Source organism: Macaca mulatta, chromosome 9 (assembly GCF_049350105.2).
Source record: "Macaca mulatta isolate MMU2019108-1 chromosome 9, T2T-MMU8v2.0, whole genome shotgun sequence".
NCBI classification, from domain to species: domain Eukaryota; kingdom Metazoa; phylum Chordata; class Mammalia; order Primates; family Cercopithecidae; genus Macaca; species Macaca mulatta.
This window is the reverse complement of record NC_133414.1, coordinates 105,318,027-105,336,886: the sequence shown is the minus strand read 5'-3', so window position 1 is coordinate 105,336,886 and position 18,860 is coordinate 105,318,027. Positions and strand designations below refer to the sequence as shown.

General features: G+C 41.9%; 1 protein-coding gene across 8 annotated transcripts in view; it reads left to right on the top strand.

Annotated features, from left to right (window-relative positions):
* The window catches only part of MYOF (myoferlin), a 173,319-nt gene that overhangs the window by 99,237 nt on the left and 55,222 nt on the right, over positions 1-18,860 (top strand). For all 8 annotated transcript variants that reach the window (XM_077946808.1, XM_077946806.1, XM_015147703.3 and 5 more), the window contains 7 exons: positions 2,023-2,129; positions 4,477-4,669; positions 6,323-6,478; positions 9,644-9,775; positions 13,126-13,289; positions 15,603-15,717; positions 18,453-18,558. In XM_077946808.1, coding sequence (XP_077802934.1) covers positions 2,023-2,129; positions 4,477-4,669; positions 6,323-6,478; positions 9,644-9,775; positions 13,126-13,289; positions 15,603-15,717; positions 18,453-18,558 — 973 coding nt within the window. The remainder of the gene's footprint in view (positions 1-2,022; positions 2,130-4,476; positions 4,670-6,322; positions 6,479-9,643; positions 9,776-13,125; positions 13,290-15,602; positions 15,718-18,452; positions 18,559-18,860) is intronic.

Here is an 18,860-nt window from a genome sequence, read left to right as displayed (position 1 = left end):
TTTCTACTCACTTTCCACTGGCCAGAATCCAGTCATATAGCCACATGTGACTCCAAGGAGGGTGGAAAATGTAGTCTTATGCCTGGGCAGGCGTATGCCCAGATAAAAATTTTCTTACTGTGGAAGAGGGGAGGATGAAAAAGGTAGGAGTGGGGGTGGAATAGGAACTCATAGTTTCTGCCATAATTTTTGTGTGGAGAATGGTTCATTCCAATAGCAATATAAAACTCTGAGAATTTTGCAGTGGAAATCTCCACTGCAGGAAGAGGTAGCTTAGAGGAACCAATGTCTGACACATTCCACTCTTGCTGCAGACTAGAGGAACTTCTTTTGTTTGGAGGTTGGGGATTTCCTTTGGTGCAAACTGCACATATATGATATCTGTGATTATCCGTCTAGTTGACATTGGTGAACTAGATTGGCGAGGAGAAGGGGGATATGTTTGGGATATTTCTAACTAAGCAAAAATACTAAGTTACTTGGCCATGTGCAGTGGCTCAGCCAGTAATCCCAGCACTTTGGGAGACCAAGGTGGGCAGATCATTTGAGGTCAGGAGTTAGAGACCAGCCTGGTCAGCATGGTGAAACCCTATCTCTACTAAAAATACAAAAGAAATTACCTGGGCGTGGTGATGTGAGCCTGTAATCCCAGCTACTAGGGAGGCTGAGACAGGAGAATCGCTTGAACCCAGGAGATGAAGGTTGCAGTGAGCCAAGAGGGCACCATTACACTCCAGCCTGGACAGAGTGAGACTCTGTCTAAAAAAATATATATATACACCAAGTTACTCCTGTCAGGTAGTGATAAAATCCATCTGGCTTTGGTGTTTTGATTTCCAAATTTTGTTAATATTAATTTTTTAAAGATCTAATCTCTACCAGGGCTGGACCAAAACATATGGGGTTTTAGGAGTATACTTGATCTAAAACTCTATGGGAAAATGTGGAATATTTTACATTGTAAAGGCAATCTGGGATGATAACTATAGGTTTAAATTGACTTAATCATAACTGTCCCTAAAATAAAGTTGCAGTTGATAGGCAATGTACATCTCAAAGGCATTGGTGAGGAATTAGTTGCACCTGTATTCTAACTGTGTTTGAGATGCTCTTCAGCAGTTTTCACCCTGGTTCTTCTTATCACCTCCCTCCACTGACCAAGCTGCCTAATGCGGACAGGACGGTGGCTTTCCCTTTCCCCTCATTGGGATTTTTGATACTCATGGTAGGCTCTTCTTCAGCTTCTCTGTTGGCAGGTGCTCAATGGGATAGAACCATATGTTCTGAGCTTATCTCGTACTTTCTCTGCCCCAGTCCGTAAATCACCATTTCTCCAAGCAACTGTTTCCTTTGAGTGGGGAATAGCATTTTAGAAACAAGATCTGGGTACTAGAGTGCTCACTACTACTGAAATATCATTGCTTCTAGGCCTTCTCGGCAAACGAATTTGCACACACACACATGTCTATTTATTTCTATATCTATCAATATATTAAAAGCCATGACTTCATAAAGATACTTCCAATTCCAGTCCAGTACCACAAGGTTTATTCTAGTCCTCCGTGTTTCTGTATCTCTAACTTTCTTCTCCAGCAGTGAGAAATCTGGCCTTCGTTATCCTTAATATATTTGCTCCTTGGTTCAATCCTAAAATCTGTAGGTAAACCACTGTGAAAAATAAGCCTACTAATTAGAGTTCAATATGTTTATGGGTTTTTTTTGTTTGTTTGTTTGTTTTTTTGCCTTTTAACAAAGAGTACATGGTCAAAATACTCTTTTGTTCCAAAAGTTACTTGGGTTAGTTTAGTGTAATTACGTTATTCATCTGAAATGGAATTAGGTCTGTTTTATTTCTGGTTATATTCCACTTTAGGGTTCCCTCTCCTATCTTTGCTGGTTTCATTTTATTTGTTTTTTGAATATATAACAATATTTATGTGATTTCAAAGGTTAAACTATATGAAAGGTATAATGGCATAATAAACAATTATCAATTATTTCCTCTCTTTTCAAATTCTTCAGCAAACAAATATAGAGGCTCTAAAATCAGGGATACAAGGTAAAATTCCTGCAAACCAGCTGGCTGAATTGTGGCTGAAGCTGATAGATGAAGTTATAGAAGACACGAGGTACAGTGATCTTACGCCTATCTCAGAATTTTTATCCAGGCTCTCCTCCCTGAAATTCTAAGACTGTAAAGCCTGAGGAATTGTTTCTAATGTTTGTCTAAGAAGTGATTTTGAATTATTCAAACTTCGTAAAAAGCCCTCACTGGGAGGAGTGCCTGAATCACCACCAGGAAAAGCTCCACTTTCTGATTTGGTGCCAGTTCTAAAGTAACCAAGGGAGGCTGAGGCCCCACTCCCGGAAGCACGTCCCAGGCAGCCTCAGGCCAGGGATGGGGAGGGGAGGAAGAAGCAAGCCTGAGCCTCTGCTTCTCATCAACCCAAGGATGACCCCCACCCTGGAGAAGGGTGACTTCTGGCTTCTACGGAGAATGGGATCTGGGGGTGGAGCATCGATTTTGCCATTCAGAACAATATCTCTAATTCATAAACATATTTTTAGAAACTGCCTTTTTACTTGCTCTTTTACTGAATGCCTAATAAACATTGTGGCCAAGCCTCTGTTAGGCGAAACCAGTAGATTTGACTTGAACCAGCGGACCTTTCATAACCAATGAGGGGAAACAGCTCAGATCTTTTAGCATATGGAAATCAAAGGGGGAAGTGATTCGTTACAAACTCATTTTAAATATTGGTTAATAAAGCAGTGGACAGGGAAGTTCCGAAAGAAAAGCATATTGAATGCTTTCCACAAGCAAAAAGGCCTTTATTCCCCACGCTGGGCTAACGCCCTAAGTCACCCTGTCTTCTTGTGCCTCCTAGTGGTAAAGCCGGTAATTGAAATGCAACCCAAATCAAAGTACTGCTGGAGCGCTTGTTTAAATTCTGAATGTTAGAGCTGGGTCCTAAGGGATCATGTCCTTCAGTCTCCTCATCTTGTAAATGAGAAAACAGAGGCCCAAAGAGATGAAATGACATATCTGATGCCCAGAGCTGGGTTTGACAACTCAGCCCCTCTTCCTGCCACATATTTCACAGTCAACATCTATTTGTCCAAGGCCCCAAGCGTGACTTTTGAACTAACAGCTTCCAGATATCTTTTTGCCTCAAAGTCTCACTCTGGGGAATTAACCCTTCAAGTGCAATGCCATAGTTATTTAGGAAACCAAACAGAAGCATGTGGTAATAACTTTCATGGGGAAAATGTCTGTGAATTTTAAGATTTACAGTCATCTATTTATACTTCTGATATGAGCTGTTTTTGAGGAATCAAATTGGAATCTTTTTAAACTTTATGTAACAGGAAATTCAGTGTTTAAGGGAAGTCATGCTAGGATTTTCTTCACTGAAGAAGCTGGGTGAAATTCAAGTGAGTGGAAATTCTAGGTAGGGACACTGTGAATAGAGCTTCCTGAACCTGGTGAAAACATCACCCTGTGTGCCACCAGATGCCATGGTGAGAGGGAAGGCCTGGCAGCAGAGGCTAATTCTGGCCCTAGCTCAGCCGTTCTCAGTAACCCATGGGGGTCTCATCACAACACATCGAAGTTCTCATATTGAATGGAGATTTGGCCTACACGGGTGGTTCATAAATCTTTCTGGAGTTCATGGGCCCCTTTGAGAATCTGATAAGATGATGATGATAAAGATGACAACGAGATGATGACGAGGATGGCAACATTATTTAGACTTTGCTACGCAACTGTTCTAAATGCTTTCTATACAGCAACTCGTTTCCTTCTCACAACAGCCCTAAAAAGTATGTCCCACATTTGAAAATAGGAGGACAAGGAAGTAAGTGACTGGTCAAGACAATAGAACTAGTAAGGAATGGAGCCACGCTTAGTACCCAGGTTGTTGGCTCCAAAGCCTATGTTTATCATTACATCACACTACGTGTTGACACAGATAGACACAGTTTTCTTTATAAGTTCCAGAGTTTCACAGACCTTCTAAGACCCACCCACAGACTGCTTAGAGGCCCAGGATTCCCTAAGTTAAGTACGCTTTACCTACATGGTCTCTAACCTCCCTCCTTCTTCCATTATTTGGGGGTCTGTAAAATGATTATAGGAAGCAAAAGAAGGGAAAGCCAGTTTCTCTCAGCTGCCACTGTTTCCATCTTCTTTCCAGTGACTCTTTGGGCCATAAGTTAAACCCTAAGGCCTAAAATAGCTTTGGGATTTTTCATCTCCCTGTATTCCTTATGAACATTAAGAGACTAGCAGGTCTGCTCTGGCAATGCCAGATGCACTCAACTCCAGCATAAACGAGGCAATGCTTGTAGATTCAGTTAGGAGGTTGATGTGGTTTGCAAGATGGAAATCAAACAAATGTATTTGACCGTTCTGAAGCCTAAAATTAGGTTATTCTTCAAATCCTCTCTTTCTTTTTTTCTTCCTTTTTCTAGATACACATTGCCTCTCACAGAAGGAAAAGCCAACGTCACAGTTCTCGATACTCAGATCCGAAAGCTGCGATTCAGGTTTCTCTCCCAGATACATGAGGCGGCTGTGAGGATGAGGTCGGAAGCCACAGACGTGAAGTCCACACTGGCAGAAATTGAGGACTGGCTTGATAAATTAATGCAGCTGACTGAAGAGGTAGGACTTTTAAACTACACGAATGTCACCTGATATGGGAGAAGGGCTCTGCGAAATGGCACCAAGAATAGGGTGGTGGAAAGAGAATCTACTACATTATCTTGGGTATTGAGCAGATCTGACAGATTGTAAAAATCAATGAGTAACTGGGCTGAGGATGCTAATGATGAATGTGATTGAAATTAGAGCAGGGGAATAATTTTGAGTTGGTGATCTTGGAAATGTCTTCAAAAGTGGACAAATCATTATCATTTTCATGGTACTGTTGGAGAATATTTTGAATGATCTTTGTAGTTCAGAGGATTAAAATGTCAGCTTTGGCTGGGGTTGGGAAGACCTGAATTTGAACATTGTTTCTACCATGTATAACATTGGGCAAAGTATTCAACCTCTCCGAGCCTCAGTTTCCCCATCTGTAAAATGGAGATAAACATAGCACTTACTAGTTAGCTTTGTTGTGTGACGATTTTAAAAAGATGGTGGACGTAAAAATGTCCATCAATGATAGACTAGATTAAGAAAATGTGGCGCATATACATCGTGGAATACTAGGCAGCCATAAAAAGGATGAGTACATGTCCTTTGCAGGGACGTGGATGAAGCTGGAAACCATCATTTTCAGCAAACTATTACAAGGACAGAAAACCAAATACTGCATGTTCTCACTCATAGGTGGGAACTGAACAATAAGAACATTTGGACACAGGGCGAGGAACATCACACACTGGGGCCTGTCAGAGGGTAGGGGACTAGGGGAGGGATAGCATTAAGAGAAATACCTAATGTAAATGACGAGTTGATGGGTGCAGCAAACCAACATGGCACATGTATACTTACGTAACAAACCTGCACGTTGTGCACATGTACCCTAGAACTTAAAGTGTATATGTGTGTGTATATGTGTGTGTGTGTGTGTGTGTATATATATATATAGGAAGTGTGTGTGTATATATATATATATACACACACACACACACTCTTTAAATTCTCTTCCTGTCCCTCAGAAATCAGAGGGTTAGGTAGGTAGTCATATTTGTGGGTAGAAATACACTTGAAAAAGCACACAGGATTATAGGTAATTTAATTCTCTACTTTGTATGCTTTGGTACTTTCACAGGGTTTTATAGTGGACTTAGGAGAAGCGATTTTTTATACCACTCTGTGCCAATAGGGACATTTGAATATCCAGCCCTGGAAGCTGGATTATCTCCTTTACAATCAGAAAAAAAGAGGTTTGAAAACAAAATTAATATTTCAGATTTGGCAAATATTGGATGGTGAGCCAGAGACCCTGTGTCCTGTAAAATATATGCAATGTATAACCCTTTGACTGCTGCTGGTGACTTTCTTCAAATGATGCTTGAGATAAGATGGAATATTTTCTAAGATACCTCCCAGAGAAGAGTAGGAGGGGCTTTTGCTAGATGAAGCTGTGCCTCTGCTTCTCACCCTTCCCTTTGGCCTGCCTCCCGGCCCTGCAAACTCACAGTGTGGTTCTAGAAGATGGGAGCTCAGGAATTTGAGACAGAGCCCTAACCACAGCATTTCTTTGCTAAATGAATCCCTGAGGGTCCAGCCTGCAGGGTCTTCAGTCCCTCTCCATTTAGACTAACCATGGCTGTGCTTCCTCTTCCATCCAATCCTCATGACCAGCCACAGAACAGCATGCCTGACATCATCATCTGGATGATCCGGGGAGAGAAGAGACTGGCCTATGCACGAATTCCCGCACATCAGGTCTTATACTCCACCAGTGGTGAGAACGCATCTGGAAAATACTGTGGGAAAACCCAAACCATCTTTCTGAAGGTACATGTCTTCACTGTGTCACGTGAAACACACTAAATGCAAAAGCTGTATTCCTGAGAAGGGGCTGCTTTATGTCATTTGCTAATCATTGAACGGTGAGGGTGTTTGGGGTCAATTCTAGCCCATTCTGGTCCCTCCCTCTGGGGTGATCATTCTGAGAGTGTGATCTGAGGTTGGCTGGTTTTCAATCAAGGACACCTCCTTAGATGTCTTTGTGATGTTAATATAAACATGGCATTGTGAATGCTTTGCTTTCTGGCATGAATATTTCACTTCTAATGTCTCATGCAAGGCAGTGCCTTTCTTCCTTTCATTCTAGTGAATGTTGGGGAAAGAAAGAGAAAGCGGTAGAGCTGGTCCATGGAATCTGTTGCTCTAACCAAATGAGCAATAGATTGAATCAATTTCAGTTTGATGAACCAATCAAAGTGAACATTTTTGACAATCGTAACTTTAGGGAAGATATTCTGAATGTTTTTTGAGTCATAGACCCTCTTAAGTGCCTGACGAAAACCACAGGCCGTATCCTCCAGGGAAATGCACACTGCACGTGCAGCTAATATTCTGCATAGAATTTAGGAGCTTTATACAGCCCATAAGCCCATTCTAGGGTCCCGTATTAAGAACTCTGTGTGTGCATATGGGGAATCAAAGGTGAACCTAGGGCTGGAAACAAAGAAATCAGAATAGTTTCTATCCATATGTTTTGACATCTTCTCTCTGGCCAACCCCAACTGGAGTTCTTTGGATTTGGGACACAGAAATAACAATTAAGAAGAGAAAAGGCAAAGTCGGGAGAGTGTTCTCTTCAAACAAGGAGATTCTGCTAACTTTTAATAAATTTACTCATTGCTCTTTAATCAGGAGGGTGTAAATAGAATCAGAGTGATTATCTTCTTTCAAGTGTCTCTTGGTAGAATAAATTTTACTTAAGATAGAACCACAATTATAATTGACCTCAGCAGTGGGTGGAAGCAAACTGATTAATAAATAAAACTTCACAGGGGGTGGGAGAGGAGACAAAGGCACCTTCTCTGTGTTAGGTTTTAGAAGTTAGTGGATAAACAGCAAAATGCTTTTAAGAGAATGTTTTATATATTTATTGATTTTGTTAACACTCATTACACAGTTTAGGGAGCTGTTTTAACTCGTGAGTTTTTTTGGTCTGGAGATCCCTTTATACTTTAGAAAAAAAAGATTGAAGACCCCAGAGAGCTTTGATTTATGTGGGTTATACCTATCAATATTTACTGTAATAGAAATCAAAACTGATAAATTTTAAAAATATTTATTGATTTAACCATAAAAATAACAAACCCATTACTAACATAGATTACATCAATTATGTATTTAATTTAAAATGTTAACATAATTGTTAACATAAACTATGTATTTTTACAAAATACATTTTGTGTAGTAAATCAGAAAGCAGAGTGAGACTATTTTACATTTTTGCAAACTTCTTTAATGTCTTGCTGAACAGAAACATAACTGGATTCTCTCATCTTCTTGTGCATTTAAGCTGATGGAATTAGTTATTTGGTTGAAGTATATGAAGAGGATCTGGCCTCACATAGATATGTAGTTGGAAAAGGGAGGAGTATTATAATAACCTTTTCAGATAATTATGAATATTCATCTTTGATATAACACCAAACTCAAGTGGTAGCTTTTAAAAAGGTTAATTGCAATGTGAAACCTGAAACCATATCAATGAATTTTTCATACTCAGCTACATTAAAATCCTTGGTCTTTCTTGGACTTTGAATGACTCTTTTATTCATGCATGATTTTGTAACATAATGTACAATCATTTGGAAAATTCATGGAATTATGTAGATCACTGAGTTATGACACATTTTATCAAACAATATTGAAAAAAATCACACTTTAAATCACATTTGTTAATATCACTTATCAGAAAGTCTTTGTGTGTTGGGAAGCTATCAAACTTACTGTTGCAGATTCAAGTTTTCCAACACTCTATTATTTTACTTGAAAGCTTGAATTTTGTCATCACCAATAAATAAAGAGTTCTTTTCCTTGGAGTGAGAGGCTCACTTTGTTTATGTTAAAAAAAAAAAAAAATGCCTGCCCCATACTCCAATTGGAATAACCACGTTATTCAATTGCAGTTTTAAGTAAAAGTGATATTTCATTTTTCAAAAATCTAGTTCAACTTACAACTCAAAAAATTGCACAAGAGCTTTTTCTCAAGACAACCATCATATGCCAATATGCAGCAGAAGTGCTTCGCGTCTGCTTCCCATGTCATCGCACAAAATATTAACAAGACATGTATTCAAGGGTCGAGATTTAATAAGATTGGTAATCTTGTCTGGGCACAGTGGTGCACGCCTGTCATCCCAGCACTTTGGGAGGCTGAGGTGGGCGGATCGTTTGAGTTCAGGACTTCAAGACCCGACCGGGCAACATGGCAAGACCCACCGTCTCTACAAAAAATACAAAAATTAGCCAGGCATGGTGGCATGCATCTGTAATCCCAGCTACTCTGGCAGCTGGGGTGGGAGGATTGCTTGAGCCCAGGAGGTCAAGGGTGCAGTGAGCCGAGATTGAGCCACTGTACTCCAGCAACAGAGTGAGACTCTGTCTCAAAAAAAATTAGTAATCTTTACTGCTTGATCAACAGAATCCTTTTATTTTTATGTTTTTGCACAGGGGAAAAGAAGGAAAAGATAATTCTTTAGTGAAACTGGAATTTTGTTTCTTTACTGAGATTGCAGTTATTATTACTATTACTTTTACTGTTACCACTAGGTCCAGTTTGGCAATCCTGCCTTGATTCCTGCTACAGTGCAGGAGTTTTTTCCACTGTTGCTTCTGCACCACCCGTGCAAGTACCAATACAGTAAAGAAGATAAATACCATGTTAGTGTTATTAGAAAAATTGTTTTGAACTTGTGGACCTCCTGAAAATGTCTCAGGGACTGGTAGGAATCTATGGATCACACTGCGAGATCTGCTGCTTTAATTGTGATTTTAATCTTTGCTGTAGGGTCATCTGGAAATGTTTTAACTGAAGCAAACATAAAATTAGACTGGTGAGAGCAATGATTAGATGTTCACTCTGCTTTTGGCTTTAACATAATATCACAGTCCGTGCTGTGCCTAATGTAACATCACATGCTATTGTTCATCTCACAGTATCCACAGGAGAAAAACAACGGGCCAAAGGTGCCTGTGGAGCTGCGGGTGAACATCTGGCTAGGCTTAAGTGCTGTGGAGAAGAAGTTTAACAGCTTCGCAGAAGGAACTTTCACCGTCTTTGCTGAAATGGTACCTTTAATAATTCACTATCTTTTCTTCTTTGGTTGGGGGAGGGATACTTTTACTTTTCACCTTTATGGAAAACATTTACATACCAAAAACGACCACAGCCCTCCTTACCATCCCCTAAAATCCCATCCAAGGGATCTTAACCTAAGGGGATAAGAGAAGATGTTCTTGAGATTTTATTGTCAACATCGGAACACACCATGGTGATGAACACTTTTGTGCGATAATTCCAAGAGATGACTTAGATGACTTCCACCGCGATGCTCCCAGCAGTACTGAAAATGGGTGCCTTTCTAGCTCTCAAAACTAGAGCTCTGTAATAATCTTATTGGTGCCTGATGCAGGAACACTAAGTAGAGTACACACACACACACCCCAACCCAGGAGAGGGGACTCTTGAGATGTTCACATCTTGATAAGCTTACTTGGGGTAGAGGGTCTTAAAACCCCTGAAGACCCATTTCACACTTAAGGGAAGCCTCAGATAGGCTCGTCCAGGGGCAAAAAAAAGCTGCCTGAATACTTCAAAAACAATAGAGATAATTTGTAAAACCTTCACTGAGCTTAAAATCCACCTAGTTAATGAAAAGTCTCATTACAATTAAACCAATGAAAACAATGTTCACAAATGTTTACAGCTAAAAGTAGAATTATTTTGATTTTTTAATACTATTTTTAACTCAAGTGCTTATTGACTTAAATTTGCTAAATGTATTTGGTGGGTCTCTTCTGACAATTTTCAGATGAACACCGCTCTACACATAGGCCTTCATGCTCAAATCAATGAGGAGAAGACTGTCATCATTTTAGCTAATCTAGAAATCTGGTCCTGCTACCCACTGCTATGCCTGGCAGCTGGTTCAGGACTGTGGCTCTGATCTGCTTGCTAGGCAAGACAACCCATGACCATCTTTTATTTTTACTTTTTATTAATTCAACAGTTCCTGGCACATAATAGGTCCCAATGCATGTTTATTGAATGAATAAATAAATGATGACAATTTATCCTACCATCCACCCAATCATTCATTCCTCCATCCATCCATCTGTCCATCGAAGCTTTTAGGGAGTGGTGGCTTCATGCCAGGCACTGAGCCAGGTAGCCAGCTGCTGAAGATGATGAAGAAGCCAAGCCTTGTCCTCAAGGATCTCACAGTCTATTGCAAAGATTGCAAAACTGGGTATCTTGTTAAGCATGCAGACTCCAGGGGCACCCTGGGGATTCTGATTCTGTAGCTTAGGTTAGGAATTAGCACCAGTGGTGATTCCAACATGGGGCGACAGTGGGGACCACTTTAAGAAACAGTGGAATGTGTGGGAAACACACAAGCCCTCGCACTCAGGCTTGGAAGTGCTAGTGAAGATAGAGGGTGTGCTGGAGGCCACGAGGGAGACCCTGAGTGGAGGATGTTGATGTCCAGCCAGCTGGATGTGTGGAGTAGGGGCTTCATGGCATATACAAGGAGAGGCTCATTCCTGCCTTCCTGTAGGATTTCTTGGCATCCACCTGCTCTCCAGCTCTGTGGCTGGGTCTAAACCTGGAGAAAGCAGCCCTGAGCAATGATCGAACAGCCCAGGCCTTCCTTCCACTCTTTCCCATTTTCGGATCCTTCCCTGCATAGAGTGAAGCCTGAGTTTCAACTCATGTAGAGAGATGATCCACCCATTTCTGTTGTTCTGTGTGACTCACCTGTGAGTACAAGCAGAGGCACATTCATAATAATAATGGAAATTTTACTGGCTCTTGCCTTCATGTGCTAATACTAGCACTTAATTTTCTACAAAATTTCCTCCCGAGATTTCTGGGAGTCTTTGAGGTGCTTCACATGTGCTTGCTCATGAGTACTTTTTTTTTTTTTTTTTGAGACGGAGTCTTGCTCTGTCGCCCAGGCTGGGGTGCAGTGGCCGGATCTCAGCTCACTGCAAGCTCCACCTCCCGGGTTTACGCCATTCTCCTGCCTCAGCCTCCTGAGTAGCTGGGACTACAGGCACCCACCACCTCGCCCGGCTAGTTTTTTGTATTTTTTAGTAGAGATGGGGTTTCACCGTGTTAGCCAGGATGGTCTCGATCTCCTGACCTCGTGATCCACCCGTCTCGGCCTCCCAAAGTGCTGGGATTACAGGCTTGAGCCACCGCGCCCGGCCATGAGTACTTTTTTCTTACTGTCCTGCCCTAGTCCTGCTGACTAAAGCCACAGCGCTCAAAGCCACTTGAGGCTCCCATCTCCACTGCCGCTGATACCCTCTTGTCCATGCCAAAGTCTGCCTGGATTTTACTAAAGCTCTGCTGGCTTCCAAGCAGAACAGCAGGAAGGTCTTGCTCTCCATTCTGTGTCCATGTCATGTGACCCCAAGCCCTAAGGTCCCTTAGGATAACAGTTCCTTTACTTTCTGCCTGAAGCACATCTCCCCTCCAGGCTGAGAGCCAGTATCTGAGATAGGCACTATTGTGTCCTCTTGATTCCAATTTCCTACTCAGGCCCCCACTCAAATCTCCTCTTTTCTCCTTCAGCCAAAAACTTTCCTATGGCTTATGCAAATCATCTCAGTGGATTCATCAGCAGACAATTGGAAATTCTAGTTTGGATCCAAACAGGGACACCCACCACACTGGCAAATCTCTACCCTCTCCGTGGTTGCCATGATGAAGAGCAGATCATCCTACATTTATAGCTAACTTGGAAAGGATGCCTTAGAAGCCAGAGTGTGCCATTGCCATTCAGCCTGCTTCCCAGAGAGGCCCTGGTCTCCTTGCCACACTCCAGATGGAATGAAGGCTCAACTTTTAGATCCAATAAGGGCTGGGCACTAAAGGACCTTCATGTTTCAGATGGGTTTTTTGGTGGACTGCTTGGGAAATGGCAACATTAATTGTATATTGTTTCTACAGGGAAATGTGCCCCAAGTTCTCAACAGTAGACTTACAAATAAACTTTATAAAATCTGCTCATTCATAAGCTGAGGACTTTCACAGGTATTTAAGAGATAAGGTTCGCAGAACTATCTTGAGCCATTCAAAATTATAATAGAAACAATTAGGATGCTATATCGCTATTTAAAAAGCATGTTCACAATCATTTGCACGTTTAAACTCCAAACAACTCTATAGGAGAGGTAGCATTATCCTCAGTTTTCAGATGAGAACACTGAGTCTTAGAAAGGTGAATGATTTATCCAAAGTTGCATAATCAATAACAACTCAAATTAGGTCCATACCTTCTGAGCATAAAGCTTTATTCTGTTTTCTGTGGTTGTCTAGCCTGAGTCCTCGATTAACTTGAAAATGTATGTGCTAGCTTTATTTTTTGCTCTCTGATGGCGTTTCTCCAATTTTATCTCTTTTTTAATAGTATGAAAATCAAGCTCTCATGTTTGGAAAATGGGGCACTTCTGGATTAGTAGGACGTCATAAGTTTTCTGATGTCACAGGAAAAATAAAACTCAAGAGGGAATTTTTTCTGCCTCCAAAAGGCTGGGAATGGGAAGGAGAGTGGATAGTTGATCCTGAAAGAAGGTAAGTTGTCCATTTTCTGAGTGAAAAGGATAGCAATGAGATCTTTCTCTAGAAATTGCTAAATATATTATATCTCCATCCTCATTCTTGATAATATTTGTGTAACACCCACTGAGCAAAACTAAGCCCATTGAAATTTATAGCAAGTTGAAAGATGTTCCACCATAAGACAGGCAAATATAAAAAGCACCTGGTAACTAACATTTTGAGAACTTATTATGTTTGACTGTGTCAGGCAGTATGCTGGGCACTGGCATCATCTTATTTAATCTTTACTACAGCCCTACAAGGGAGGCAGTGGCAAGAAGGATCTGAGATTTGACGCTACTTGCAAGCAAACAAGGTCTCCCGTGACAGTTTCACAGATGCCGGCACATGACTCCTGGGTTAGAATAAAAGAACTTTATTGCCCACAGCAATAGCCATGCCAGAGTATCAATATTTGCTCGACTTCTTCATGCCCCAATCCCCACAGAGTAACATGAAGACGGCCAGATGACACTTGTACACACAGTGGATTGAGTTATATGAGAGAACTCTAAGCTTAGGGGACTGGAATTTTTTATAATGGGCAGTAAGTAGGCTGGCCCTTTGCTGTGCAGAGACACTATCTCAGTGTTCCCCATATCAACATCTTTGAGAAGATAGCCCATAACAAAGGTAGTTGGTGCCTGAGCTCGCAAGATGTGCAGAAACACAAGAGACTCGCAGAGAATTATCTCCCAACAAGTAGTAGTAGTATCTCCACTTTGCAAATGAGGAAACTGAGATCTAGAGAGATTAAATAACTTGTCCAAAGGCACATAGCTTGTCAATGATATAGTTGGGGCTAGAATCCAAGTCTAGCATGGGCACCAAAACCACTACTCAACTATTAAGCTAGAACGTCTGCAAGAAGCAGTAGGAGGTACACTGTAAGTGGATGAATTCCATATATGTGAACTACATCTCAAAAGCTGTTATTAAAAAGAAAAAAATAGACAGTAGAAGGTGGTAAAGATGGTTCCCTTGGAGTCTGGGGTACACTGTAGCCTGTTTTCTAAATGTTGCCAACAACTTTAGAACCAGCATTCCCTCTTCTTGCCATCTTATGACAGCATCCTTGAGTTGGGAGGGAAGAAGCTTGTGAAGTTGAATTTTAAAGGCCTCTAACTAGAGTTTGGTCTCTCTGTTGTTCATTTCCTGTGATTGCATAGGCATGAGGGAGGGAGGGAGGAAGGGAGGGAGGGAAGCGAAAATACTGCTCTCTTAAGACTCAAACATGCTTGCTTGCTTGTGATTGCTTTCAATTCAGGCAGCTTGCTCTGGGTGGAGTTGGGGGAGATTAGTGAGGGGAAGGAAAATCGGGTTTGAATTGGCTGGAAGGAAGGAAGGTTAGTGAGGACAGGAAAAGGATAGGGAAATTGTGACAGAAAAAGCAGAAGGTCAAAGCATGTCAGGGCTGGATGGAATCCTAGACGCAGCAGCCAGGGCTTTTACTCTCCTTTTTTGAGGACCGGAGAAGTGATGCCCAATTTATATAAATGATTGGGACTATTTGCTTTTTGATTCCTTTCCTGTGCTGGATTCTAGGGGAGAATACAGCAGAGAAAACATGCAGAAACAATGAAGGAAAAAACCCCTCATTTGAGTAGGTTACCTGGCAGAAGACTTGAGTCAAAGTTGAAACCTCTGTAACTTTCCTCTGTGGGTTGTCCAAAGAATCCCAAATCCAAGAGGAAAATTAACATGGCAGAGAGTCCGTATGGATTTCCCAAACGCCCAAATGGAGTTTGGAGTCTTAAATGACCTGGTTTGGCTGTCTACCTAGGAACTCTCCAGAAAACTTAAACTCCTCCCTTCAGTTTGTGTTAGCAAGCCGCATTTGGCTTCATGAGACTGTCTCCACTGTTTTAAAAAATAGCGGGGACAGCTCCCTTTTCTTTTGAAGTGTTAGCCAAGAGTTTCATTGAGAAAAAGCTGAGCAGCCCCGAACTGCAACAGAAACATGGAAGGCTCTGTCTGTGGTCTCTGTAAGAAGCTGCCCACAATACTGTTTTCCCAGACCCCATCCTCATTACTGAGAAGGAGCAACCTTGCTAATTTGAGGAGTTCTCTATGATTTAGGTCACATTGTTCCAGCAGGCCCTTTCTTCAAAGGAATGTCAAAAGCGATTAGTACAAAGAGGAATTTGGAGTCAGAACCAACAGGGGTAAAGTGAGGAGGGAAGTGGTACCACTCCCAGGGTGTAGATGCTTCCTGAGTGTTGGCAATCACAGAGGCTGCCAGTTACCCGGTCTCCTTGGGTAACTCGAGCCCTCCCCGCCCCGCAGCTTGCTGACTGAAGCAGATGCGGGTCACACAGAGTTCACTGATGAAGTCTATCAGAACGAGAGCCGCTACCCCGGGGGAGATTGGAAGCCGGCCGAGGACACCTACACGGATGCGGTGAGTGGCCTGCTCCGGAGAGAAACTCTCACCTGTCACCTCTGATCGTGATCTGTGGGGAACCCAGCAGCCACCTGGCTTGGGCTTTACCCTCTCCTCTGCTCCATCTTATGTTCTGCAGAGTCTTCCACTTACAGCTTAAGCCACACAAGTGCCACAATAAGTATTTTCTTTAGAAAAGAAATGAGGCCTATTTAACTAGATGTTGAAACATGATATAGTTTGGATTGTGCAAATTTTTTAGGTAAATTTTTATTATTATCTAACTAGAGTTTTGTTGTAGTTGTTTGAGGGTTTTTTGAGATGGGCTCTTTCTGTTTCCCAGGCTGGAGCATAGTGGTGCGATCATAGCTCACTCTAACCTCAAATTCGTGGGCTCAAGCAGTCCTCCTGCCTCAGACTCCCCGGTAGCTGGGACTACAGGGATATGCCACCATGCTGGAATAACTTTTTATTTTTTTGTAGAAATGGGTTCTTATTATGTTGCCCATGCGGGTCTTGAACTCCTGGCTTCAAGCAATCCTCCAGCCTCAGCTTCACAAAGTGCTGGGATTACAGGCATGAGACACCAAGCTTGGCCTAGTTTTTAGTATTGTAACAAATGAAATGTTTCTGTCTTTAAAAAATCCAAGCAGCGTTAAAGGAAATCAAAAGTAATTCTTCTCCCCAATCCACATTCTACTCCCCGAAGATAATCACTGATGTCTGTTTTCTGTTCATAAACAAGTATATAACTTCCTTTTTCCCTGCCTAAATAGAATTGTGTTGTACACACAGTTTCATAGCTTGTATTTTTCACATAATAATGTATCTTGGACATTTTTTATATCAATGCATATAGACCTATGAGCTTTTAAAAAATGGCTGCAGAATGTTTTATTATATGTACCTACTCTAATTCATTTAATCCCCTCTTTCTGGGCATTTAGGTGCTTTTGGTTTTGAGTCGTTGGTTTTTATAAGCAATGTAACAGTGAACATCCTTAAACATACATTTTTGTATGTTTATGGAAGTTTATCTGCAGGGAAGATCCTTGCATTTGGTCTAGGTTTCAATGCATATAAAATTTTGCTAAAATTTTATAACCTTCAAAAAGGTTTTATAAATTCATATTTTCAACAAAAATATGAGAAGCCTGTTTGCCTAAACATTCACCATCCATCCCACTTTATAACATTTGCCACATATTATATGTGGTATCCTGTTGTTATTTCAATTTTCACTCTCAAAGTGAAGCCAAGTATTTTTTCATGTTTATGGGCCACCTTTTTTTCCTTCGCTTAGGAACTTTCTTTTCATAACTCTCTTCAGTTTTATGCAAACTTAAGTCAATATTTCACATAAATTTTGCTCAATTGTGTATGATTAACATTATGAACCTCCAGTAGCATTTCCCTGTACTCAAAAACATGTGTCTGCCAGGTGTGATGGGTCACATCTGTAATCCCAGCACTTTGGGAGGCTGAGGTGGGTGGATCACTGAAAGTCAGGAGTTTGAGACCAGCCTGGCCAACATAATGAAACCCCATCTATACTAAAAACACAAAAAGTAGCCAGGTGTGGTGGCGGGTGCCTGTAATCCCAGCTACTTGGGAGGCTGAGGTGGGAGAATCGCTTGAACCTGGGAAGGGAGGTTGCAGTGACTCGAGATCGCGCCACTGCACTCCAGCCTGTGTGACAGAGAAAAACTCTGTCTCAAAACAAACAAACAAACAAACAAAAAAAAACAAAAAACAAAACAGGGCCAGGCGTGGTGGCTCACGCCTGTAATCCCAGCACTTTGGGAGGCCTAGGTGGGTGGATCGCGAGGTCAGGAGATCGAGACCATCCTGGCTAACATGGTGAAACCCCGTCTCTACTAAAAATACAAAAAATTAGCTGGGCATGGTGGCGGGCACCTGTAGTCCCAGCTACTCGGGAGGCTGAGGGAGGAGAATGGCGTGAACCCGGGAGGCAGAGCTTGCAGTGAGCTGAGTTCGTACCACTGCATTCCAGCTTGGGTGACAGAGCGAGACTCCGTCTCAAAAACAAAAAACAAGAAACCAAAACAGGCCAGGTGCAGTGGCTTACACCTGTAATCCCAGCACTTTGGGAGGCTGAGGTGGGCAGATCATGAGGTCAGGAGTTCGAGACCATCCTGGCTAACATGGTGAAACCCCGTCTCCACTAAAAATACAAAAATTAGCCACGCATGGTGGCGGGCGCTTGTAATCCCAGCTACTCAAGAGGTCGAGGCAGGAGAATTGCTTGAACCCGGGAGGCGGAGGTTGCAGTGAGCCGAGATTGCGCCACTGCACTCAGCCTGGGCAACAGAGCGAGACTCCATCTCAGAACAAACAAACAAACAACCATGTGTCTTTAATGTTTTACCCATTCTCTGATGGGTTCTTTCCCATGTAACCCCTCATAAAGAGAGTTGCACCATTTCATAATATTAAGTTGAACCATAAGAAATTGCTGAGATTCAACCACTTTAACCTACAAAAACAGCAATTTCATGTGATTGAACCTAATACTATTTCCTAATAGTAAAAACAAAAGATAGTTTAAACTAATTATTATTTAGCAATTGTGAATAAAGATTAGAGATTTTTCTGAGTGAAATGGATCTCTAAGATGGTATCTAAGTAAAGGTGTGAATGCCATAGTTAAGTGAGGAACTATATCGGACCCTTTGCATCTTACTGACATTATGGCTTACCTCTCTTCTTTGTTTTTATTTTTGTTTTGTAAGAACGGCGACAAAGCAGCATCGCCCAGCGAGTTGACTTGTCCTCCAGGTTGGGAATGGGAAGATGATGCATGGTCTTATGACATAAATAGAGCAGTGGATGAGAAAGGTAAAATTGTACATCTGTGACCTGATCAGGGCTCTGCAGCAGGGCCTTGGTTAATCAGGGTAAAGGTTGCTTGGGAGAGAGGGGCCTCACTTTGGTCTACGGCAGGGATCCCCAGCTCCCTGGGCCACAGACCGGTACCAGTTCGTGGCCTGTTAGGAACAGGGCCGCACAGCAGGAGGTGAGTGGCAGGCAAGGGAGCCTTACCATCTGAGCTCCACCTCCTGTCAGATACGCGGCAGCATTAGATTCTCCTAAGAGTGCAAATCTATTGTGAACCACACGTGACAGGGGTCTAGGTTGCG